Raw genomic sequence first — 27595 nt, forward strand, 5'->3', positions numbered from 1 at the left:
TGAGTTTGACTCAGATTGATTCCCATAAATTTGATGTGAATTTATAAGCCATCTGGACGTCATAAATACATTACAGACATGTTTTTTTTTTCTTCCAATTTTCTATTGCACTACCTTTACTGCTATCTTACTATCTGGTAACCGAGTAGAACTTTGTAATGTAACAATGATACTACCACTCACTTTTTATTCATTTCCTTCATCTGCAGGTCGTCCCCGGTGCTGCCTTGTTGATGAGAATTTTAGAAGATTTCATTCATCTCATTGGCGAAGCACAGAAGCCTTTCCAGAGTTTTTTAGTTGTTACCACCAACCTTAGTAAGCATTATATAACTATTTACATGACATTAGAATTCTTGTTTAATTTTAAGATTAGTTTCATGTATAGGTTTGACTTTATTCTCTCCATACCATTAAGCGGGCCTCATCTGTGTTTTGCCCACAGTGGTAAGTTTAAAGTATTCCTGTCTATTGTTTGCACAGTGATAACTATCCAGCGAGAGCCAGTTTCAGCAGTTTCCAGTGATATTAACTTCCCCATGAAGGGCCGGAGGGGGATGAAGGACTGGGCAAGAACAGCAGAGGACAAGCTCTATATCCCGAAGGAGGTCTTCACTGTACCAAATGAAGGTAGCAAGACACAAAAACAATTATTATATAAACAATTCTGTTGCAGTTTCAGGCTGGGGACACTTGCCACTATAATTGATATATAGTAAGATTATAACCGTCTTTACGACAACAGCATTAGGATTTGTTTTACACGTCTGAGGATTAATGTTGCAAGTTCTATTTGACACTCCGTAATATCGCTTTTTTTGTTTAGTTTTTTCCGTGACTGTTCTTCAAAATGTATCTCTGTGAAACTGCAAATTTCACATCCAGGAGACGAACCAGAAGTTGCGTAACAGTCAGGCTTCAAAACAAACCTCAGAACTACGATTTGGATAAGATTCAGCTATTATTTGCACTCGCTCGACACATTTTGGGGACCTGTTATCACACCACCCAACACTCTCTCCAGTCAAGGTCAAGTTGTCCAAGAAGTGTTTCCCAAGTGCGAATTTATGCACTCAAATGGTTCTCAGCGTCAAAGGGCTCGGCAAGTTTATACTGTATAAAGTGTCCGGAAGCTCTTCTGAAGAAGTTGTAGAAGTTATTTTTAAACTAAATACTACTCAAATGCAATACAGTGCTGTTAATTTGTCTTTGAATGTTTTAAGAAACACAAGACACAAGTAAAACTAGAAATGCATGGCCATAGTTAACCAGTCTATTTATTCCCCATAAATCTTTTGTCTTTTGCTTTCTACACTGAAAAAAAAATGTCCTTTGAATTTACTTAATTCAAACATGTTCATCAGTTGCACATGAGGAAAATGTGGCAAACTGAAGTATATTATTTTATTATTTTCAAGGTAAAGATGGGAAAATGTCAGTTTACCACATTCTAATCATGTGCAACAGATGATCAAATTAAGAACTTTTTTTTCCAGTATACTGTAGTGCAATCTTTGTTCGAGTGGTTTTATGTACAATTGGAGCAAAACATACTGTTAGAAACAGAATGAATCATCTAAACAAAACTGAGCTGTGTTTTTCATACAAAGGAAAAAGTGGCATACCCAGGTAAGCCGTTGCATTCCAGCGGGATACAAGAATGGTCCGAAACCACAAACTAAATGCTGGAGAAAAACAAAGGGATCATACTATGATAGCAGCATCAAAGAAAGGTAGAGACGAAAGCATTGTGAGAATTGGCAGATGCAGGCCGGTACCCAAAAAGGGGAAAGGTCACGTCTCGCAGGAAATTACACTGTCTGACTTTCTGTCTCACAGCCATGCCCAAATTACAGTTCTGAGAAACTAAATGCCGAAAGAACAGAGCTGTCCGACCCCTTTGACGTTTTCTGATGACAGTGACTCTTTGACTGGTGCTCACAACATCCTGTGTTTTGACCTCGGAGTACCTCACCACCTGCTTTCTGGCTCATGACTGCAACGTATGCTTATTTGATGGTTGTTGAAACATACCGGTTCACATGATGATGACGCAAAGCACACCAACCCATTTTTGAAGACTCAATTGAAACTGTTCAGAAAAGCCAGATCCATTGACTCAAGAATGACAAGAGTAAACAATTTGGTGCAATCTTGACAAGCAGCCAAAGTAAAAGCACCCATTCCTTCAAGAGAAGCCTCAAGTGCTTTCCCGAGCCCTCCTTTAAAAAAAAGACACGTTGCCCAGTTGATACATCATGGTTATGGCAGCATCCAAGCTAAACTCCTCTGGGGCTACTGTTGTATATATAAGATGGCAGTCACATATCGTTTTTAGGACCTCTGAAAAAAAAAAAAAAAAAAGAAAGCCTGTAGCTGCCGACTGTCGCCTCAAAGGACTGTGATTGGTCGAGTATTTTTTTTTCCTTTCTTTTTGCACCAGCCACTGTTGTGGAGGCTTGGCAAAGAATTTATTCAACCTCCCACACATGTTAATATTTACCTTCTGCTTTAATCCAGGCAGCACGGTGGATGACTGTTTAGAGCGTCTGCCTCACAGTTCTGAGGACTGGGGTTCAATCCCCGGACCCGCCTGTGTGGAGTTTGCATGTTCTTCCCGAGCCTGTGTGGGTTTTCTCCGCGCACTCCGGTTTCCTCTCACATCCCAAAAACATGCCTGGAAGGTTAATTGACATCTCTAAATTGCCCGTAGGTGTGAATGTGAGTGCGAATAGTTGTTTGTTTGTATGTGCCCTGCGATTAGCTGTTCAGGGTGTACCCCGCCTCCTGCCCGATGATAGCTGGGATAGGCTCATCACACCCGCGACCCTAGTGAGGAGAAGCGGCTCAGAAAAGGGATGGATAGATGTATGTTTTAATGCATTGTGCAATCCTATAATACTTTGCATCTGCAAATACAGTACAATGTTTGAATTGTGGTATTTGGTAAATTGTTTTATCGAAACAAAATACAGCGTCATGAGTTTTGACACCTCTTCCCATTGGCTGGTCATAAGTTGAGGTCTTCAGTTGCATGGAATCAGTTTTGTTTGCTTCATTTAACTCCTAATGAGCACATGTCTGCGATGGTCAGCTTGAACATGCTCATAAATGGCTGCTGACTTATTTTGTGTGCACACGTGCGCCCGCTTGGCACACATCCGTGTAGCTTATCAATAGGTTCATAGATCGCCTCAGGTGACACCTGTCATGTCTGGGATACACCTGTTGTTAGAGAAGATAACCACTGAAATTACTTGAAACTGGCAAAACAAGGAAAATCATACATTAAGTTGTATTTAGTATTACAGATATCTTCAAGCATTTAATCAGACAGTCTGCCTACTTAAAATGTGAAAAGTAGTCTACTGCTGTTGCACATACAATCGAGCATTTCTGTATCAAACCTCCTTGGATGTGGTGGCAAGGGGAAAATTGATGAGATGGATAATTATGAAGGTTAACGAAAGAGCCCAGAACAACTTCCAAATTATTGGTGAATTCCAAGGTCACTGACAATACATAAATTGGATAAATGGATGACAAAAGTGGAAGATTTTGTTGTTTAAATCAAATCATCACGAGGAGTTGGCCCAAATACCAGTCAACAGGTGTTGAAGTCTGTTTCAGAGATGCAGAAATGGCTTGATTGCAGTGATGGTCTCTAAAGTTTGTGTAAAAAAAAAATTTTTTTTATTAAGTTCCATCATCTACTTTCATCATTTTTGAATGATCCTGTTGGAAGCCGATTCAAAAGCAATACCCGATTTTCATTCATTTAATTTTCATTCAGTACAATGCCATCTTTACGTTTGTGGAATTGGAATGACCACTGTGGGTTTTTCTCAATTATGGAAGGTACCGATGGTTTTATCCATGTGTGTCTGCACATGTATCCATCTAAACATAAAAAGCTTAACAGTGTTGCGTATGCAACCAATTAAATTAAGGTAAAGTTGAGAACTAAAATCGAACTTGTCAGTCTGATGTAAAACTAGTGAAGATTATTGAAGCCAATGTTTTCCAATAAAAGGGCATTCTGATAATGTTTCAGTTTCACTTAGATGATAAGTGACACAGAGTCAGTTTCTGCAAAAAGCTTATGCACATTTCATGCATTTGAGACTATTATGGAATTGCATGAAACAATAAGAACTGTAATTGGAAAAAAATTAACACATTTCATGCCTTCGACTTTTCATGAGGTTTTATCCAAAGCTCGAGTGGGGTAATTGTCATTTAGTGCAGGAGTAAACAGTGCTTCAAACACAAAGAGACACATATATCCTTTACTCCAAATAAATAGATTTCATCATTAACAAGTCTTTGCAGACGCTGTCAAATTAGGACCATTGCATTAGTGTTTTAATTCTGCCACAGCTCTGTTTTTAATGTTCCTTCCACCTTCTCCTTGTCTGTCTCTTCTTGAACTGATACATCCTCTGACATCAGCTTGATATTTATTTTTCACGCCACCCGTGACAATTGATACCAACCAACGCAATACCACCTTCTCCACCTCTGTGGTGAATCTCTTCCGTTGCTTCCCAAAAGGGCAAATGAGGGAAGGCATCCATGTGTGTGAACTTTTACTTATCCTGTATGCTTCTTTTGCTCAGCCCCCTCCCTCTCATGAGAGACAAAATGACATTTACAGAAGAACACAACTTGTCCTTGGTAGGGAATACGTTTTACTTTTGTGTGTGTGTGTGTGTGTGTGTGATACAACACGAAAGGGATTGTTGTAACGCAATAGGCTTTGCTGGATGAAAAAGCTTAAACGTGGAAATAACGACACCATCGCACAATGAGAGGCGCTAGTACTGAAGAGGATTTTAACAACAACATGATAATAACAAGACAAACCTTGACTTTCAGTAAGTGCGATTGAGGTGGAATTGAAATGTCATTATTGGCCTTTGTTGGGTTGACTTGGGTTGACATCACAGTTGACTTTGGACAAGAGGCGGCGCACACTGGACTGGTCGTCACTGACGACTCAGCATTCAAATACAAAAATTAATACTGACATTCACAATACTCCATCCATCCATCCATCTTCTCCGCTTATCCGGGTCGGGTCGCGGGGGCAGTAGCTTTAGCAGGGACGCCCAGACTTCCCTTTCCTCAGCCACTTCATCCATCTCTTCCGGGGGGATCCCGAGGCCTTCCCAGGCCAGCCGAGAGATGTAGTCTCTCCAGCGTGTCCTGGGTCGTCCCCGGGGTCTCCTCCCGGTGCGACGTGCCCAGAACACCTCACTGGGGAGGCATCCGGGAGGCATCCGAATCAGATGCCCCAGCCACCTCATCTGGCTCCTCTCGATGTGCAGGAGCAGCGGCTCCACTCTGAGATTCTCCCGGATGACCGAGCTTCTCACCCTATCTCTAAGGGAGAGCTCGGACCCCCTGCGGAGTAAACTCATTTCGGCCGCTTGTATCCGGGATCTTGTTCTTTCGGTCACGACCATAGGTGAGGGTAGGAACGAAGATCGACCGGTAAATTGAGAGCTTCGCCTTTCGGCTTAGCTCCTTTTTTACCACAACGGACCGATACAAAGTCTGCATCACTGCAGACGCTGCACCGATCCGCCTGTCGATCTCCCGTTCCATTCTTCCCTCACTCGTGAACAAGACCCCAAGATACTTGAACTCCTCCACTTGGGTCAGGATCTCATCCCCGACCGAGAAGATAAAAAAGGACCACTGAAATTACTTGAAAAGTAATTCACTGGAGAGGGCATGCCACCCTTTTCCGACTGAAGACCATGGTCTCAGATTTGGAGGTGCTGATTCTCATCTTCTTCCCTACCTCTTTGGAGGTGCTGATTCTCATCTTCTTCTCTATCTAATTCACAATACTGTCCAATTTAAACTCCAACGCTTGACTGTGAGGCAGACGCATTAACCATAAAGTATGCTTCAGAATGCAGCCGAATCCAATGTAATATAATATAAGTAATTTATCGCGGTAACAAGTGTTATGTGCCAATACTTTTCTTGATCCCCAAAATAATGGAAATAATCAAATTCACAGATGTTTTGGTCTTTTATGGCCACTTGCTGAAGATATTTCATACGGAATGCACTTGGCACACCCAATTGCCAAGTGAAGTGGATCAATATATCGTAAAAGCAGATGAGTAATTGTACTGTTACAAGTTGTCCCAGAAGAGTTTCATATTTATGGCTAATAGGCTACTGAACATTGTGTGTTTCAGAGGCAGAGACAGATTCAGAATCAACGATGTATTATGTCATTGGCGCCATCCTGTACAGGACGTTGGGCAATATTTTACCAGCACCAAAGTGAGTACTGCTCATTAAATTCTAATTCACAACTTGTGAGCATGCCACCCTGAAGAGTATTGTTGTTTTTCTACTCACATTCTGAACTTTATATTTGCTTTCATGCCACTTTTCACTTTGAAAACTTTTCATCTTCTTGTGCTCGCCTTGTACTTATCAATACCTTTTCTATTTCTGTGCCCTTTCTTCTGCCTCTTCTTCCCTATCTAATTCCAAGCATCAATTCCTCATCCGTCTTTCCTCGTATACCGTCTCTGTTGCTTATCCCCCCATTGCATCTGCATAGTTATCAGACAAATGTTTTTAAATCTACAAAAGTTGCTTGTCCCCAGATGCTATTGTTTTTATCGCAGTATATAAATGTACAGTCACGTTTTTAATGGATTCATGTGCAAATTTGTCCTCAAACTTGCACAGAACCTTCATTTGAAGAAAATAAATATATCAGCTATTTGTCATAGTGAGATATGGTGTTTGCGCTGGTATGGAGCATTTTTATTCAGGTCAGTCCAGGATCAGTGACAAACTATTTCTCTGTTGAACATTATTTTAAGGAATCTCCTTGGATCTCCTTCTTTTTACTTATATATTTCCATTCTCTGTCAGGTATGTTTGTTGATATGTTCTGACATGTATTTACAGTACCTCAGAATTGCATTAAAATAAGTACACTCTTTTGCAGCCAACCTGCAGTGATCAACTCCAAGATCCTGACAGTGACAATCCGACCCGAATTACAACCCAGTGATCCTGTGGTGGTGGTGGAGCTTGCTTCCCTTTTCAATGTAAGTCCAATAATCATCAGAGTCAACGCAGGTCCTGACAAATCAAAACTGACATGCACCATAGTGTTCCAACACTGACTGTTACAAGTGCAACTATGTATAAAAATATGTATGTATATATATATATATATATATATATATATGTATATATATATAAATATATATATATATATATATTTTTTTAACTACTTCACACCACCTTGTGTTTAATGTGTTAAGCAAAAGAAGAAAATGCTGCATGCTATAAAGTGCCATCGTGCTCAGTGTAAGGCCTGAATAAACGTTTACCTTTTTTGACTTTCTTGTATTGCAGTCTCTTGGTACCTATTCAGTTTATATTGCATTGAAATATGTTATTATATATGACTCACCACTGTGCTTCTTAGCGGGCACGACTACCGGCTGGCAACCTCAATAAGGTGTCTATTTCATTACCCCGCGCTTGGGTGGGAAGGTGGACACATAATCCAGAAAAATAAATAATAAAATGTTGAATCATTAATGCAGTCTGCACAGCACACACATGCATGCAAACTCTCCCAAGTTTTGCATTGTCAACTTGGACCTCCTTGACATTTCATATCCAGCATCCAAAATTCAGCATTAACAAAAAGAATAATAATCTGTTTTGATTGATGATAACAGGGAAGTTATTTTTCTTGCATCATGCTTCACAAATCTTTTGTTCAAGTTTTAATTGATGAACACCTATGCTGGATGTTGTCCCGTAATATGCTATACAGTCCAGATGCTATTTTAGTGGTGTGCTTTCTCTGTAAAGAAAAAGGAGAAGCGGCCATGTTCCTCAGCTGTAGTACGCTTGGTGTTAAGCTTGGCCAAAAGTAGAAACAGCCAGCTGCCGAAGCTATGCCTGGGGAACAGCTGCCCAAGGCTTCATTCTCAAAGGAGAGGTCGTGTCCTTTCTCAAAGGTGATCTTTTTCCGGTCAGATCAACCACTGGTTGGTTCCCTTCTACCTAAAAGTGTGTGTGTGTTTTTTTTTTAAATGTTAAGTAAGAAGCAGGTGGTCAGAAATCAGAGCGTCCTGAGAGTAAACCCGAGACGATGGCAAATGTTATACCCCTCACCTCTTCCTCTTCCCATCCTTCATCCTGCCTTAGTTCAATTACTTGAACAGATTAAAGTTCAAGTAATTGAACTTTAATCTGGTTTGCTTGCATCAAAATGCATCCTCCAAGTGCAAAGCTTTCCCGGCTCCCCCCAACCAGTTCTTTGCAGCTCATCTGGTTAGTGTAAAATATTCGTCATCAATATTCAGGAAGACAGCAAACCACATGTGGTAGGAAAAATATGAAAGGGAAGCTGAAGAAAATAGCTGCTAAGGTGGAGAGCACTCTCATGCAGCTGTTTAAATCAAACAACTGCTGCTGTCTTTTGAGGGACGTCAAGCAAGCAGATGCAACACATCTGCATTGTGGGTGTATGCTGCACTGCGGCTCTAATGCATAGTCGGGCATGATGAGCTCTGATTGATGGCTGTCTACCAACACACAAACTCTGTTCTCCAATACACACTGTGCAATGTCTGATGTCGGTGGGGGCAGTTTGCGTGCGAGCCGGTGCGTTGTCATCCATCAATCTGGGTCGGCTAGCTTCTCATAAATCTTGCATCGTCGTGTCTTGACGAGTCCAGCCTGTGTCGAGGCCCCCGGATTCTCTTGTTCACGGAAGATTTAGTTGTGAACCTTTTCCAAAGAGGGTGAGGTGACTTGGCGTTTTACTGAGTCAAACTCATATACAACACTGTTTGTATTCAGAAAATATTTTGTAATTTGCTCCGTTATAAGTGAATACTGGTTACATTGTCATCATCAGCTTGTGAATACTGCTTTAATACAATGTACCAAAAGGGGGAGCCCAAAGGCAAATTGCTAATGCAGCACATAGACATGACCAACAGACTTGGAACACATTTTCCCTCTGCATTGGTCCACTGTGAAGATGGCTGACATAAAAAACTGCAATTTTGATCTCGTCTCACAGCCATATTTTGTTGTCAAATACAATGTTTTTTTCAGTCTTCAGCAAAATTGGATTTGGCCTCACAGTTCCAGTAGCACTCCAACTAAATGATCCATCTACAGTATAATAATCAATTCAGAGATCACCAGTGGCGTGATGAGTCAGTTAAAGTTATTGATCCTGTGATGGCTTCACTGATTGAGTCAAGCTCTGTCTTCATGGTGGCTTCCAATCATGGTTTTGTTGTTTGATTTTTTATTGCTTGGGGAGTTTGGTACATTCTGAAGCTTCTGTGCACTCAACAAGTTTTTCTCTCCTCAATTAAAACATCCCCTTAAAATGCTTCGTTGCATATTAATTTTGGCGCAATACTGCCTTCTAATAACCCCATTAGTATCAATAATTGCATGCCATGCCATAATTGCCAAGGCAACCCCGGATTGCTGCACATCATGAGCAAAATGTGCCACCCACAAAATCGATTTGTGGATTTTTATTCCGGCGTCACAGTGGACAAGTGGCTGGCACATCGGTCTCACAACTCTTGAGGCTGGAGATCCGGTTGTACGATCCGGCCTCCCTATGTGGAGTTTGCATGTTCTATGGATATGTGTTCATGTGTTTGTTACCAAATGTACTGTGAAGTTACATAATTTCACTTGCATTTATCATCCATCCATTTTCTTTACCGCTTATCCTCACCAGGGTCGCGGGCTGCTGGAGCCTATCCCAGCTATCTTCTGGCGGGAGGCGGGGTACACCCTGAACCGGTCACCAGCCAATCGCAGGCCACATAGAACATGCAAACTCCACACAGGCGGGGCCGGGATTTGAACCTCAGCCCCCAGAACTGTGAGGCAGATGTGCTAACAAGTCGCCCACCGTGCCGGCTGCATTGATCATATTAGCTTAAAAAAAATAAATAAATAAATAAACTGTTGGGAGCGTTGTGATAAAAAAAATGTTTGAAAGTAAGTAAACGATGAACCTTTGAGAAGTACTTATTGTACTACTTCTTCATTTAGTTCAGTTTTTATTTTTTCAATAGAATTTTTTTCTTCACAGGTTCACTTTTTCTATCAGTAGTTGCTTCTCTAACTGGAACCGTTTTCTGTATTGCGCCCTCCCACTGTCTTTCTCATTCCCTCGGTTTTATTGCGTTTGCCTTGCTCCATCATCCATGCAGCATCAGTTTTTATCCTCAGGCAACAAGCTTCAACCTCTGCAATGGCGCTAACCGGTTATCCTCCACCCATGTCTTGCAGGGTACATCCGATGCTCAGTGTGTCGTCTGGGACTACAGCAACCCGTGAGTGACTCTGAATTATTTTTAATGCTTCCTCGATGTGCGTACGCCGTAGTGCCGAGTCGATGCTGATCTCGTTCGGTGCTGGTGTCCAGTCGGATTTGTTTTATTAATGGACTGAGACCGGTCTAACGATGTTCCCTGCATTTCCTCTTTGTGTTAATTAAATGACCCAGTGAAAGCAAATACCATCCTCCCTGTGAAGAGTTTAAAAGTAGCTTTGCTCAGATTTCCTCAGTGAACCAGTGTTTTATATGACTTCACTCTCGTTTCCACAATTGAAATTACTTGGAACATATTCATGTAGTATTTTGTCTTTCCTTGTGGATGTGCGGTTGGACTTGAACAATACAGTCCTGTGCCATCACAAGCCCAGATTTATTTGCTTTCCCATGTATCTACAGTATGTAGGCCAGTGCTTACGCTGCATGCCGGCACATCTACTCTCCTAAATGTAAACCAGCACAATCAATTCATTTTTCCCCCCCCATTAACTCATTTAAATATCTTTTTTTTTTTTTTTTTTTTTTAAACTCAAGTCCTGTCAAGCTTACTGATGAGAACAGACATTTCAGTTCCGGTCCCTCTTCATCAGTACTCACACAAATCTCAGAACATCCCATTATCTTATGCGTCTGCTAAAATGGTCATTAAAATGGTTCAGACACTCATATACAGTACTTCCGATGCTTCAGTCAGCGTTGACCTTCTCAATAGTTGATCAAATGTTTCCTGCTTGTTGTGAGCCTTGCTGTCCATTTTTGACAATAGGAACAGCAGGAACTGTTCATCAGATCACAAAGTCTTCATGAGATGACATTTACGCCGCATGAAGACTTGAGCAAGACAGTTTATTCAGATGCAAGTGGAAAGGCATTTCTGTTTCAGCTGATAAAGAGCGTACATTTCGTTCAAAATGATGCAAGTGGTGATTGGTAGCTTCCTTTTTTTCTCATCACATTATATTTTCCCCAAGAAAATAGTCTTTAAGGGTTTTAATTTGTCATGCAGACAAACATCAATTGGCCCATTTTTTTGTGACAGCAAGAACATAATTCTGATAAGCTCCTCTTCCTTTAAGACCATACTCGTTCTTCTAGTTGTAAAGTACTCGCCACTGACCGAAGGACACAATGGGATCGCAGGTGCAGTCAAATTACATTTGCAGACATTATGAGAGCGGAGTCAAACAGAATATAAAGTGGAAAGGTGGCACCAAAGTACATCAACTAAACAAGCTCAAACAAGGCGCAGTGTAGCAAGCATCCAAATATGTATGCCAGGACTAAGAGAAATTGTTTGCAGAAAGTAACGTATGCAATGACTAGCCACAGCATTACGACCAGTTGCACGATATAATGATGTACAATAATTATTTTGAGTTTACAAAAGTAATAATCCTATGCTAACACATGTTTATGATTTTGAAAACTAATCACTCAGTTCAAACACTTCATGTGGTGCATGCAAATAATCGTATCATAATTTGAAAGCACCCAGTAGAATATATTGATGTAATTTATACAACCATGCCCCAGGAGTTATTTCTTCATTTGATTTTGCAAATTAGTGGTGGCACAAGCACTTATAGGAGCAGGAAATTGGACAGCATATACTGTCCTGATGCAAAGTGTTGGGCTACGTTGACAGGAACCAACTGAGAACTGAGCAAAGAACATTTTGTTCAAACAAGAGATCACTTAGGCGGACCGTACACCAAACGGCCAACTAAACTAAACAATAGTGGAAAAAATACACCCGGCGCTTGACCCCGACACACATAATACCAACTCACTGCAATGGAAATACTGTGTTTTCGGGGAACAACATTTTGCGGTGCCACATATACAATTCTATTATTTTGCATTGAACCGCAATCAAAATAGCACACTTGTCAAGGAAGAAGTGGATTGGCCTGGCCACTGTAGTTATATAATAATAATAATAATAATAATAAATAGAGGAAACAGGCAAGAAATAAAGGAGAGAGTGCAGATATTGGAGAGGCTCTTGGCATTGATTGTCCCATTCATTGACTGTACTTGTGTATTTCAGCAACAGATACTCTCCATGCAGCGCTTTTTAGCCACAGTTTCATGTATTATCTCTTTATAAATATAATTAAGTATTATTGTAAAACACAATATGTAGAAACATTTGTTTTTGTTGTGAACGCGTATCGTAGCCTTTTTGGTTGCCCGACTGATGGATTGGGAAGTGAAAAAAGAAGAAAAGCATGAAACTATATGAACATAATAGCTTTTAACAAATTATTTCCTGCTCAATTCTCCTCTTTTAAAATGTTAATGCAGACAAATTTAATTGTTTAACTCTCTAAAGCGGAGTTTGCAGTTTCCCATGCCTGCGTGTGTTTTCTCCGGGCACTCCGGTTTCTTCCTACGTCCCAAAAACATGCATAGTAGGTTGATTGAAGCCTCTAAATTACCCGTAGGTGTGAATGTGAGTGGAAATGGTTGTTTGTATGTGCTCTGCGATTGGCTGGCAACCAGTTCAGGGTGTACCTCGCCTCCTGCCCGATGATAGCTGGGATAGGCTCCAGCACGCCCGTGACCCTAGTGAGGAGAAGCGCCTCAGAAAATGGATGGATGGATGGAACTCTCTAAAGCCTACTCTAATTTAGTCACTGGACATTTTTACTCTAGTTTGCTAACAGTTTGTCGTACTCATAGTTCAAATAGTTTTTTATGCGTGTGTTTATTTATTTATTATGCCCTGAACGTGCCCATATGTCTGTACCATCTGCTCAATTCTTTGTACTCAAATTCCTTCCCTTTCTCCCCAGTTTGACTCTCTGCAACCTACACTCAACCTTTGCTCACTTTTTAAAACGATTTTAGTTTGCAACAAGCAAAGAATTTATTTTTGTTGTATGCTTGACATTTTTTTTCTTTTTTTTGCATTCCTAAAGTTGTAATATAAATGTGCATTGCAGATGCTGACATCTGTCATGTACATGTTTCTTATGTTCAAATTGCATCGTGCTGTATAGAGCTTGCTTAAAATAAGACCCATTAGTTAGAGATGATTGTAATGCACACCGCAGATTAATGGATAACATTCAGCACGTGAGGGGTCAGGGGTCATTCAATCCTATTTCTAATCTGCAGCGTTTTTCAGTTTGATCTGGGATCAGCTGTTAAAGACCCGCAGAGCGAGCTCTGCCCCCACTGGCTGTCACTGCCACGAATAATGACCTGTGCAGCACAACTAGCGGCAATTACCTCACTATGTCATGCTTGACCACAGGCATGCTTCATTGCTAATGTTCTGCACATTGAGGGGGAAAACAAATACAGTTTAAGTATGTACAATTACTTTATTTGTTTTGACAAAAAAACATAGAGACCTTCAACCTCCATCCAACCAAACATGAAAATGCATGACATAATGAAAATTAAATTAAATGTATGGCTGTGTTCCATAGGTAGCTCACTCAGTGATTCATTCTCTTAAGTGAAACTCTTTGCCAAGCAATACTGTTTTTTAAATGTCTAAAATTTGCAAAAGTTATTTCTATCCATCCATTTTCCATGTCCTCATTAGGGTTATGGCCACGAGCTAGAGATGAGTTTGTCCCAGATGACATTGCGCGAGAGGCAGGGTATGCTTTGGACTTGCTGCCAGCCAATCACAGGGTTAATTCTTTACAAATAAAAAAAGGTACCGTATTTTCACAACCATAAGGCGCACTTAAAAGTCTTAAATTTTCTCCAAAATGGACGGGGCGCCTTATAATGTGGCGCGCCTTATGTGCGCACTGAGTTCCAAAATCTGTAAATGTTGTGTGACTTTAATGAGCGGTCCGCTTGACTGACTGGAAGCATTCCCTGCCGACACGCTGCTTATATAGAGGAAGGCGGACGTGATTGAGGACAGCATGCGGACGTAAAGGGGGAAGGGTGGGCGTGACAAAGGAGGCTGAAGAAACGCCCCCAGTAGGTATATAGTTCCGGTATGTGCATCAGTTTGACTATGGACCCCCGAAAATGGCACCTACGAAGAGACATGCTTACCAAGCACAGTTTAAGCTGCAAGCTATTTGTTACGCGGAGGAACATGGGAATCGAGCAGCCGCGAGAGAATTCAAGATCAACAAATCCATGGTTCACAAGTGGAGGAAGCAGGTAAACAAGCTTCGCCAAGTCAAGAAGACGAAGCTGAGTTTCCGTGGAAAAAAAAAGAAAAACAAAACGCGGAAACATGGCGAGGTGGCCCGAGTTGGAAGACGAACTCAAGCAATGGATTAATGAGCAAAGAACAACCGGGAGAAGCGTCTCCACAGTCACCATTCGACTGAGTTCAATAACTCGGAGCTTGCCATCATTCAGGGAGGATTGACGAAACGCTGGACATCCATGTAAACAGGGCGTTCAAAGTGATGTTGTGAGCGGCGTGGGAGCAATGGATGACAGATGGCGAACACAGGTTTACTTAGGCTAGGAGGCAGCGCCGGGCGAGTTACAGCACAATTTGTGAATGGATTGTGGATGCTTGGGCTAACGTGTCTGCTTGCACTATTGTTTGAGCTATCATAAAAGCCGGCATCATTTCTGAGGAGCCGCACGGCAATGCGACTGACTCGAACCTGGCGTGTTTTATTGAGAACTTGCCCAGCTGTTCATTTCAGATTCAGAACATGAGGACTTTGTTGGATTTGTGGATGAGGATTGATAAAAAAAATAACGTGAGTACATTGTTAAATACGTCAATAAAGTACAACCAAACTCAGTTTTGCTCCCGCTGCCTTTTTAAAAACATTGTTTGAGTGTGCATGCATGCTACCGTATGTTTTAAGCTAGTGTATGTTTTACTATGCCTCCGCCCAATAATACGGTGCACCTTATATATGTGTTAAATACAGAAATAGACCCCGTAACTGAGACTGCACCTTTTAATACGGTGCGCCTTATGGTCGTGAAAATACGGTACATATGTTCCACATATTGCAATGTGCAATTTACCTGACTACAAGTCCCAACATTAAACTTGATTTTATTAGAATGTTTCTGTCATAGCATGCCTCAAAGTAAACATTATTGGATCATTTTAGTATGCAATAAAGTTTGTACAAAGCTGAACATTAATTTTAGCTCTGACACTGGCTCAATATAAGCAGTTACAGGCTGGTCTGATGTATTCTAGACCAGTGATTCCCAACCAGAGTGTTGTGAGAGAATGAGAGATCAATAGGCATGCCGCGGGAAATTATCTGATTTTAATCAATTTGTTTGGAAGGTATTTGTCTGTTACAAATATATATCTTTGTTCATCTATCTATGCCATCGACGTACAGTGACAGGTAGAACAAATATAGGCTATTCCATTAGATGTTAGAATGTACAAAAAAACCTGTTGCCATTCATACAACAGAATAGGTCATGGCTTCCTGTGAGTATACAGTATCAGCTTTGTGTTCAATTAAATAGGCCCAGATTTAAGATCTAAGTCAACTTGTGAGTAAATTGATATGAGCTTATTATTTCAGTTTTCATACGTTTTGTAACTTTTATTTGGAGGTGTGCCGTGAGATTTTCCTAATGTAAAATGGGTGACTTGGCTCTATAAAGATTGGGAAACCTCGTTTTCTAGACCACCAAAGTAGGTTATTCTTGTCACATGATCCCTATTATAAGCTAGTATACCATCTACATAATTTTGATGTCATTTTAATGGGAAATGATTGCAAACATTTGCTTAGCCACTCTTCCTACCCTCTCTGTATTAGCAAACACTTGTGGTGAAACACACTTACTGTAGTAGACATGTAGCAGCCAGCAGGGATGGGTGGACGGGCTGATGGGGATTGCTCCACTTTCCCATCTGACTGAGCAGAAGGGCTCAGAAGTGTGTCAAACAGCGAATCAGCGCATCAAGAGGGAGTCGACCAGTAGGGCTTATGCGGGATCTGCCTCCGTGGGGCGTCTCAGACGTGCACGAGCTCATTCCCTCAGTTATCAAACCGGTCCTTTGTGGCGCATGCTCATACGCTGGCTTAATTTCTCCAAACGTGAATGTTCACATTCTTGTTAAGGACTGATGTATTTTGGTCAGTTTTGATGACTTTCAACAGCTGTGGCTTGTTGTGATCTAGTGAAAGTAGAATATTTACAAGTCTGGGCCATTACTTTTTGCAATCGGTGGACCACATGGATATACAAGCCTGTTTGCACCTTTACCTTTTCATCTGGCTAACACTCTAATGTAAAGCAGGGTCAGATCAGTAATTCCCAGGTTAACGTTTTTTTTCTTTTTTTTTGCTTAATATTACTTTCACCATCATGTGACAGCTGTAATGGACTTCTGTGTCTCATCTACAAAGTCTTTGGTAGTGTTAAAATTATGCGTTAGTATTTAGATTCAAATTTAAGCATAAAAGTGCAACCTATGTCCTCTTTACTAATGGAATTTTGCAATTTGAGAGGGGTAAGTAACCGCTACATACACCCCAAAACTAGTACAACATACTGTAGCTGTGTTTCTGTGTCTTGATGAATATTTCATACATAGTTATTTGGAAGCAGTTGAAGTGTGGTACATGCCTTCTACTTATCTTGTTCACACATGCATTATCCTCTTTAATCGTGTGCTACTGAATGTGGGCTGAAAGGCCACTGTTGTCTCCAAGTAGCATCTCTGACCTTGATTTATCCAGTGAAAATGTGCTTTTCTGTAAAAGCCATTTCCCCAAAAAAGCTTCACAAAGATTCAACTTTAGGACAAATCTTTACTTTCAAATGATCAGTCTTGACTGCGCAATTATTAAATGTTTCCTTTCTCCTCCACAAGAGGATTGATAATCCATTTTCCACATGAATCACTTTCTTTCCAGTCATATTGCCCAGCCATATTGCCTGTCCATGTTAATCGAGACTGCCGTCGCTTGCCATGTCAGGCCATTTATGGCCGCAGACAAGCTGTATCTCTGCTTTCTGGTTCACGCTCTGGCTTGCACGTCAGGAAGAAAGATAATCCCTGAAAAGAAGCTTTATAAATTAGCTCATGGGCTGTGGAGGTCAATGACAAAGCACGCTTGGCGCAAGAGAAGCACGTAGGAATCAGACCGGACAGCACACAGAGAAATTATATTACACAGTGCAGTTGCACATCCCTGAAAAATTTAACCACGATAACGTCTTTGCAACTAAACTCAGCCACAAACTGGTAATCTTTGAAAGAGCAGGAGTTTTGAATCACCTTCACTGGATATTATTACATGGGGGTGTCTTAATGTATGACTGTGAGATGTTCTTTTAAGAGATATTCATTTAAAAAATAATATTGTACATAAACAAGTTTGACATTTATAGTTGATTATATTGCCCTAAATTGTGTTTGATGTAATGCTAGAATGTTGCAGTATACTTTTTTTTCATCAAAATTGTCTGATAAGAGTTTAATAAATTCAAATTGTAAATTTATTATTATTAAAACAATTTTGTTTACATTACAACCAAGTGACAGGCACAATGCATGCATGAGAAAGTAGGACTATATTTTGTGATGTCATTCTGTAAACTCCATTTAGTCCACTAAATATTTCCCTATGCAACATGGATAACATTTAGAAACACAAGCTGCTTTGCACTGTACATAAACATCCTATCAAGCATCAGATAATCACATGTTCTTCTTCTTCTAAGCGCCATCAGTCTCAGTGAGAGAGGAAAAAAAAAATGCTATACACAGTCAAGATGTGGGTCAAATACATTTATAGACCTTCATACATGGAGATGAAACATGCTTAGCAGATGTTCCTGTGTATGTGTGTCGCTCAGACCTGCATAATGGAAGCTATATGAATATCTTTCTAAATTTTAAATTTCATCAAAGGCACAAAGAGACCTACTTTAAAACAAAATGATTTATTGTCAACACTTGTGCTAAAGATCGACTTATCCATAGCAAGCATAAAGAGACGCCTTATTTAATATCTGTCGAGCTACAAAACTTCGATGTAGTATAAGTGGTTTTCTCCAGAGGCTAAAGAATATATGCCTTTAAGTATTATATATTTAAATCACGTCACTGTCAGAAATATATACTAATTCACCTAGGTATTTCTTGTTAAGGAGATAATTTGTATCTTTATGAAATAGAACTTGTGATATCGTTACAAAGAAAAGTAAGGTACTTTTTTTGGACAGTGTTTAGAATATGGTAGCAATGCAGCACAAGCATGAGGGTTGCAGGAGCCACTATCAGAAAGAAAAGCTCAGTCAATATAGAAATTGAAAAATATGCAGTAAAATCACTTGCAATAGGTAGGAATGTGCATTTAACTAATTGCTAGCATTATAATTAGAATTCTTATAATCCTAGGGGGGTTGGTGGGAATAAAATTTCACAAAATAGCATGAAAATGTAAATGTGTGTTTGTTTTATTGGTAGAATATTGAAGTTGTTTTTGTTGCCTCCGTGGCCACGTGGAGGTTTAGTCATGTGTTTAACTGTTTAGATTACATCTGCATGTGTGCCCTCTTAAAATCCTCCAATTTGCCTTCTGCCTGTGTACGATATAATGATATACAATAATTATTTTGAGTTTACAAAATTAATAATCATATGCTAATACATGTTTATGATTTTGAAAACCAATCACTCAGTTCAAACACTTAATGTGGTGCATACACACCTACTTCAATTTAATACAGTCCAGAAAATATTATTACGTTTTCATTGTATTCCCTCTTGCTTCCATTGATGCAACTGTATGAACTTTTCATGCTTATGTGCTTCCTTTCACATCAATTTATGTTACTTTTTTTTTTTAAAGCGAAGAGGATCATTCATGGGAAACTCACTTTATGTCACACAGCCAAAGAAGCAATTTTGACAACGCGCAAAATAGACAAGTCTGAAAATCTAATATAATGTGAAAAATGGAAAGCCTTTGTTGAGTCTCCTAAATCACTTTTGACAATATTTGGCAGCATCTTAAGTTAGCTTACTGTTTTAATCGTCGGGACATTAATGACTGCGGTAATGTAGGATGACATTGGCAGTTACTTGATATTAAATAGATCCTGAACAGTATCTGCTGACTTTAGTCCACAAAAAAAGTGCGCAGTCTGACTCAGGACTTGATGAAAGTTATTCTGGATGGGAGCCCTTGGCAATTTCACGTTTTGCGTTTACAAGCAAGGCACATAAAAGGGTTGCTTTCGTGGTGAATTTACCTGCGTCGAGATGAAATCCTTTCATCTACAACATCGCTTTTGAGAATTCATAGCATGTTTAACCTTTTTCTTTTTTTAATAGGGTGCAATTGGCTTTCATAGTGCTGCCCTTTCAGTCAAGAGTCAGCGCCAATTTATTCTCAGTAGGCATAAAAGGTCAATTTTCACTGTTGCTCAGAAGGTCGTTTTCCAATTTTTTTCCTCAACACACATATTGCAACACCATTGCACTCCCAAATAGCGAACAAACTAGTAAACATTATCATGAATGTGTACTCAGTGAAAACGTAAAGTTGAGAAATCATTCCACAAGTGCATTGTATTGAAGCTGTTGTTTGCCGCTCTGTCCCAATTTGTTGGTCGTTCACTTCAGTCTGCGGTGCAAAAAATATCGCTGTAACACTTGGATGGATTGCCATGACATTTTGTGCAGACATATACGGTCCCAAGAGGAGAAAGAATGCCAGCTTTGGTGAATTGCTTTAGTTTTATTTACCACAGCAATCGGGTGAAAGGTTTTTACTTAAATCAAATTTTTTAAATGTTTCACCAGCCAGAATGTCACATATATGGACATATGAGTCATATGATGGGCCTTTTTAAAGCTCAGCTGAGGCTGCTGTCGGTCATATTAAGACATTTCGAACATGCAGGATTGAAGTAAAAAACAACAACAACAATAATGATATTAATAATTATAATTTTGATATGAGTCATGCATGCAGGTACTGAATGGTGGACACTGATTGGCTGTGACTCCAATGTGAAGCTGAAACAAACATTTGGACTATAGAATACTTTATAGAGTTTTTTGTCAAGCACAAATTTCATGTTTAATGCCTGTGTGCAATTACGGATAACTGCAGAAAAGAATGAAGCCGGGGTTAACATTTGTTTAATAAAACTTTACTCCTTGTCAGAGTCACAACCAAACAACAGCTGTGTCGATTATCACAATGCTGTAAACGCGCTTATATTTTACTTGTGCTGTGTTATGCCGGTTGCAATATACATTCAAGATCAGTGGCTTTTTAAAAACCACATCAAAGCAGCTGCACACCTGTTTGTACATCTGGGATCTGTGTTTGAAGATAAAACAAGCAGGCTGCAGCTTAATTTAAATGCTAACGTAAAGCAAGGAAGACAATCTATTTATCCCTCCTAAACAGTAAATCTGAATACTTAAGTAACCCCGCAGTAGCATTGTGCAGGCATAACAGTCGAGGTTTCGCAGCAACAAAATTCAGGGTTTCTTCCACTTATTGGTAAAAATGCAACAACATAAACAGATCAAATCTGCCTTAATTAGAGGAAAGTCAACAATTAATACAAATTAAATAAATTCTGAAGGTAAATCAAAGTACTGATGGTTGGGGTGCAGGAATGCTGGATTGGTCTTGAGCCAAACCATGTCGTGAGTTGGTTGCCATTACCCAACTTCACATGTGACTAGAATGGACTCCAAAAACATGATAACGTTACTGGGTACATGTACATGGACACAAACATACAACATAATACAGTATAATATTAACCAGAACAATGTCATAAAACTCACTATCATGTAATATCTTCTTTGATGACCTCAACCAACATTAACGGATGAAGCCTATAAGAAATAACACCTACTACCCAGATTGAAGGGCTAATTAGTTTGATGAATTCAAAGTTACGATAGGATGTAATGTGGCCGCAGCGGCATACCGTGACGCTAATTCTGTGCAAATCCATGACTGTCTGTTTAAAAGTCTGTAAATCAAAACCACGCTAACCTTCTTGAAATCAAACTAAAAGTTAACACATAGAAGGGCAGAGGGTTTATGCATATGTAACTCATTAATTCTCTTGGGATGATTTGACTCAATCGTTAAAATGCCCACCATATTCCCCTGCTCTGCCTCTGTCTGTCGTCTATCTTTTATACATACATGCCTGACAAACTGCCTGTAGACTGTCATCTTTGTGACTCGGGATATTACCAGTACTTTCTCTTAGGCCAAACTGCACGAACAATACATTTAATTCCTGTGGTTTGTACCATTTGTAGTTTCACAGTACCTTATCAATGTGCAGACATTTGACAAAAAATTAGTCTGTCCACCAAATGTTTTGCCCCACTGCAAAAAGATTAGTGAGTGGATGCTAAAGAAACTGGTCGTGTAACCCCTGACCTTGAGGCCAAGGTTGTGTTGACCAATGTGCAAAACCGTGTTCATGAAGACATTGGCTAAAATTGCCTTAAAGTCACACGTAAAATAAAAATATAATGGGCTGATTTGTAGGATTTACCATAATCACTGCCTCCTCTGTGCTATCTATTTGGGAAACAACAACATCAAAATTGTGACTCATTCGTCGAGGAGATTCCCAACAGGCACTGCCAGTGTCAGACAGGACCTTGATATAATGGCATCCTCTGCCCATCACTACAAAACACTCGGTTCTGGCTATCCGGGATTTGTTGGCTTAATTTTGGTACGGTGAACGGGACCTGGAGACAAGCCATCCATATGTATTTATAGTCAACGATCTAATTGAACAGATTTGTTTTGTCTTCACGTCCCAAAAGTAAAAGCTCTGTGTTGGAGTGGAGGGAGCTTTTGCCCTCATCGCTGAGAGGAAGAGATGTCCCGAAATACTGGCTAAGAGTCCAGAAGCACTCCTACAAGACTAGACTACAGTGAATTAATATATTGTTGAATTAATACCTCTCTGAAAGTTATTATCATTATTATATCAATAGAGGTACTGTATTTTTGATCTGGTTCTTGCAATTGATGCCAATATTGTGCAGGTGTAACTAAATAAATGCCCATTGGTTGTACTTTTAGAAGCACCAATGTGAAGACAATCAAGCCACTGCTATCAAAGCCCGACTTTTAAAGAGGCACGCAATCAGGTACACAATGCGCCAGAGTGCCCCCTTGTGCGCTGCTATTAATTTGCCAATCCAAATGCATTGGAGTGCTTATATAACCTTGAATGCATCGCATTTCCCATCCATTCACTGGTGAGGGTACTCTTTGCTATCACTTTGAAAAGGAGGTAATTAAGTTCCTTGCGAAAGCGCTGAAAGGTGTTGAAGTAAACCAGTGTTTAAGTAATTAAATTTCACCTTTTTTTTAAATTTCATTTTCTGTACCACATATCCTCATTAGTGTTGCAGGTGAGTCAGAGCCCACCTCAGCTGACTTTAGGCGACAGACAGGGTATAACCCGAACTGGCTGCCTGCAAATCGAAGACGTGCCATTTATAGAAACAATGTTGATTATAAATACTTTTATATTTAAAGTTATGTTTAATTAAAAAAGTGAATGCATGTTGGGTGGACAAAATGACTAACTGACTCAAGTGTTATCAACCATGAGCGTTTCTAGCCCATTTTTAGGGATGCTCAAGCACCCCTAAATTGATCCTAGCACCCCTAAAATTTGAGATTATTTATCTTTACTATGTCTTTTTTTTAAACAGGCTGAAAAAGTGTATAAACATACTGTACTTGGTTGAGTCGTAATATTTTCACAACTAAAACAGGAGCTCATCACCCCTGAACCTCTGATCCTAGAATCCTCGCTCTTATCTACCTTTGAATTTGTGCCAGCTAAAGTCTCAAAATAATTCTTCCAAAAGAAACAGGAATTAAAAGGAACAAATAAGGCGGATGTTTAGGTTGCTAAACACGGACACCTGGAACAAGATGAGTGACAGTGGCTGCCAATGCCAACAGGGTGAAAGAGGACAAGCGCATTGTGCATATTAAACCTTAAGATTGAATGGATCACTGGAGGAACTTGTTGAACTCCACAGCGAAGGTTTATCCCATGAGACTCTTTGTCCCTCCTTCTGTCCCTCATAGCTGGATGTTCTTATAGACTTGTAACGACCGTATGATACTCACAATCCCTGTTTATGTCCCCTATGCCACCCCTTACCCCCCACCCCCCTCTCCCATTTCTCTCCACCTACAGGGAAGCTGGCGCTGAAAACTGGGGCACAGGAGGCTGCCAAACACTCACATCAACCACTGTCCAAACCAAATGCCTGTGCAGCAGGATATCCACCTACGCTGTGTTAGCGCAGCAAGCTAAAGAGCCGGTGAGTCACCACCACATAATCTGATATACTATTTGGGACTTGGGGGAGGCTAATTAGGCACCTACTATCAAGGGTTAGGTCAGGGAGCTGTTAGCGTAGTATAAATTTAGATGGCATCACCTGTTAGTTGGATTACACCAGCAGGCTCTGTGGGTGCCAGAATCTTGTCATTATAGTGAGCTTGTGATGGATGATGTAGGTGAAGTTTGAATGCAAGGTGGCAAACTTTTTTATTATTATTATTTTTTTTAGCAAGCACCTTTCCATCCATAAGTCAATGCTTGCAAATTGAACAGCGCTGTCATTGATAAAACATTGTCATAGCAGAAGATTTAATGCAGCCTTGCAGTTGTCAAAAGTGATTTTGTTCAACATTTGATCTCAAGCTTAGTAAAGGTCACTTTTTGGTGTGCATGTGATGGACGAGAAGAGGCTTCAAGAGGACAGAATATTTTATTGGGACTTTATGTGTTTTTGCCTGAGGTGCATAACTTGCTATAAATAGTTCACATAGCTTGTGGTGTGTGTTTGACATGATTGAAAAAGGCTTTTTCGTCATTGGGGGGCACATGTTCTTATAGATTGACCCACTCTCTTGTAGAGTGCTAATGGGCAATCCAAAGACCTGACAGCGCCATGGTTTACTTTGCTCTGACTAACAACTACAGGGCCCATTCACCACCAGATTCTATTTAATTAATTGTGTAACACACCTTCTACCTTCCCAGTTTTAGCCTTTTTTTTTTTATTTATTTTTTACCAGGAACTATTTAATATTTAATGCCACACATTTTGTCCCCCACAAAGCCAGTTTTCACTCTGACTTTTAGAAGTTTTTCTCACTTTATGACGCAGCTCCCCGAATTCAACATTCACTAAATGTTCACTGCAATAACGCGGCACTGCAAAAAGACAGTGTTTGTGTGAATGTGGGATTTTGTGTATAAGTGATGGTAGTGGGTTGGTAGTTTGCCAGCATTGCCTCTCTTGATGTTTAAAATCGAGCCTGAAAAAAAAAAAAAAAAACATCCGTCCATCGAGGGTAACTCCAGGTGTCATGCAGCTGGAAAGGAGATGGTGAAAATGGAGGACATGTAACAAACATAAGAGGCACATAGGTGTTAATTTGTAAGAGAAAAATAAGAAGGTGCAGAGAAAGAAAAGGAGATGGATGAACCAATACAGAGGTTTGCATATTGCCACATTAATTAATGATATATTAATCAATCTGTTAAAGATCTGCAAGCTTGACTGGAGATCTATTAAGCGAGAGCCATAAAGAACATTACCAGCATTTAGTCTTTAGTTGCATGTCTTTCTATTGAGTAACTCCATGCCAAATACTAAGTATTATGCCAAATATGCTATATTTATATATATATATATAAGTTATTTCTTATTTTTAAGCATTCTGCTGTTATCCGAATTACAAAGTTACTGGTCACAAACTGTGGCCAGCTATAATTTTCTAAAAATGTTTTACCAAGCTGGTTCCTGTAAAAATATATATTTTTTCATGACACAGAACAGTGAAAATAAACTGTATCGTTAATATTTGTACATCCCATTATTCTGAGGACATATCTCTTAACCAATCGGTCAAGTGTTGGATTAGAATCCTTAGTTTTCTCTTAAGCACTTTTGTTTCAAGCTCATCTGCCTGAAACACCTTTGGGATGGTTATTCTCGGTTATGGTAGCGGTTACTTGCTACCAGTAAGTATGCTTGAGTTCTTTGACTTTTCAAACTGCTATCGTCCTTTCCCTTAACCACACAACCAAGCCATCCGTATTGCATGAACTAGGACGCAAGCTCAAATGCTCATTGACTTTTGGGACAAACCATTAATGCCAGTACTTAGGACCAGAAGGTATGGGTCAGTGCCATTATGTAAATGGCACCCATGCAGTCAGGAGCTGCTGCGACCAGCGCTAAGTGCACTTTGTAGCTTTAGGGTCCTTCACATTCAGCTTTCAATTTCAGATGAAATTGGGATTCTCTTAAACGACGAGAGATCGACTGAATTAATTAGGTAACACGTGACACTGTCTGATCCAGACACACATCACACTCAGCCACTACTGTTGGGTATGTGAACACAGAATGAAAGAATTCTACGCGCATAATTGTCTGTCGTAGCAGAGAGTGTCATCTGTTCAACTTTGACAGCTTGCTCAGGACACGGTGCGAGGGACGAGGCAGAGTGGGTTAAGCTGGGGTCTGAGGATTAACCTCCATGCTTAATAAAAAAGCAGGGTGGGGGGATTGAGAAGCAGTGCTGCCATTAAAGACCGTTTACAGTGGAGTGAGGGTTAGCCAGTTAATCTTGTTTACTTTCCAGAGCCTCTGAGATTTCAGCGTGTGCGCTGTGTGTCTCTGTCCAGAATGTCTATCACCAAGACAAGACTGAGGGAGAAACAAAGGTGCAGGCAGAGGAGTTGATTGATTAAGGTCATGCTGCCATACAATAAACCCAGGCAACTGGATTCCCAAAATGAGTGCTGAGGGAATGCAAACTCTGCAGATGTGTATGGACTCATTGGCTCAACAGTCCTTAAGGGGATTCTGGGATTTTGAGTTGACACATTTATTGGCTTTATAAAAGTCAATTTAACATTTTATGCCTCCAGTTTATCAAATGAGTTCGATCTATTTTTAAGCTTTATATTTTTTTGGTGTTGGCTTGGAAGGCCCTTTGCCTGATTGTGTGAACACATAATTAATAAAGTTGCTATCAGGAAGACTGATGATAATTTAACTTCTACTAGGTGCATAAGTGATGGGTTTTCAGAATGCTTATTGAATCGCCCAAACAATCAAACAAAGACACAAAATGAAAACACTCACAAGGAGCATGGGGATAGACACACACACACATGTATATTGCAAATTAAACAAATAACCTCTTGTTCTGGCGGCACGGTGGCCGACTGGTTAGAGCGTCAGCCTCACAGTTCTGAGGACCCGGGTTCAATCCCCGGCCCCGCCTGTGTGGAGTTAGCATGTTCTCCCGGTGCCTGCGTGGGTTTTCTCCGGGCACTCCGGTTTCCTCCCACATCCCAAAAACATGCATTAATTAGAGACTCTAAATTGCCCGTAGGTTTGACTGTGAGTGCGAATGGTTGTTTGTTTGTATGTGCCCTGCGATTGGCTGGCAACCAGTTCAGGGTGTACCCCGCCTCCTGCCCGATGACAGCTGGGATAGGCTCCAGCACGCCTGCGACCCTAGTGAGGAGAAGCGGCTCAGAAAATGGAGGGATGGAACCTCTTGTTCTTCAGTAAATCAATAGGGGAATGGGATGAGTACCACTTTGGGCGGTGGGACACGACAATAAACCACAAAGAACAAAGATGTGACAATGAATACCAAAATATAGGCTTAATAAAAATTTCCCTGCAAAGAATTTAAAGCCTTTTATCGCGTCAAGATAGTACAAGTATTGGTGTAAATACTTATCAAGTGATGTATTTTTTTTCTACTGCTTCTATCAGTCCTCACAATTTCCTCAAAACGTGCGAGGAATTGAAAAACAGAGTTGAGTAAAAAGTCGGAATAAGTCACAGCCGGTAGAAGGGGCAACTGAGGACGACATGGGTGGGGAGAGAAAAAAAGGAGACGGAGAGAAAAAGCAGGAATTATCAGTGTGAAAAGCTGGAGTGGGGAAGGTGTGGAACTTTTTGCTGAAAATCTTTTCCCTCACTGGTAATCAGGCGCCATGCATACTTTATAATCTATGTGGGTGTATTTTACTTTTTTTCCCCTCTTCTTAGACAAATACATTAAGATAACAAAATTATATGAAAATAGTTTGTCCAACTGCAAAAAGACCTTTGCATGATTCTGCAGCCTATACTCCAATTTGTATTTCCTTCTTTGTACTGTAGTGTAATGAAAATAGACACATATAATCACATCACCCTCT

The 27595-nt window shown here is 40.2% G+C and overlaps 1 protein-coding gene across 16 annotated transcripts in view; it reads left to right on the forward strand.

Annotated features, from left to right (window-relative positions):
- The window catches only part of adgrb2 (adhesion G protein-coupled receptor B2), a 143042-nt gene that overhangs the window by 79134 nt on the left and 36313 nt on the right, over positions 1-27595 (forward strand). For all 16 annotated transcript variants that reach the window (XM_061665685.1, XM_061665690.1, XM_061665689.1 and 13 more), the window contains 6 exons: positions 210-318; positions 484-630; positions 6219-6306; positions 6989-7091; positions 10339-10382; positions 23546-23672. In XM_061665685.1, the coding sequence (XP_061521669.1) occupies positions 210-318; positions 484-630; positions 6219-6306; positions 6989-7091; positions 10339-10382; positions 23546-23672 (618 nt within the window). The remainder of the gene's footprint in view (positions 1-209; positions 319-483; positions 631-6218; positions 6307-6988; positions 7092-10338; positions 10383-23545; positions 23673-27595) is intronic.

This window comes from Phycodurus eques, chromosome 20, assembly GCF_024500275.1.
Source record: "Phycodurus eques isolate BA_2022a chromosome 20, UOR_Pequ_1.1, whole genome shotgun sequence".
NCBI lineage: Eukaryota > Metazoa > Chordata > Actinopteri > Syngnathiformes > Syngnathidae > Phycodurus > Phycodurus eques.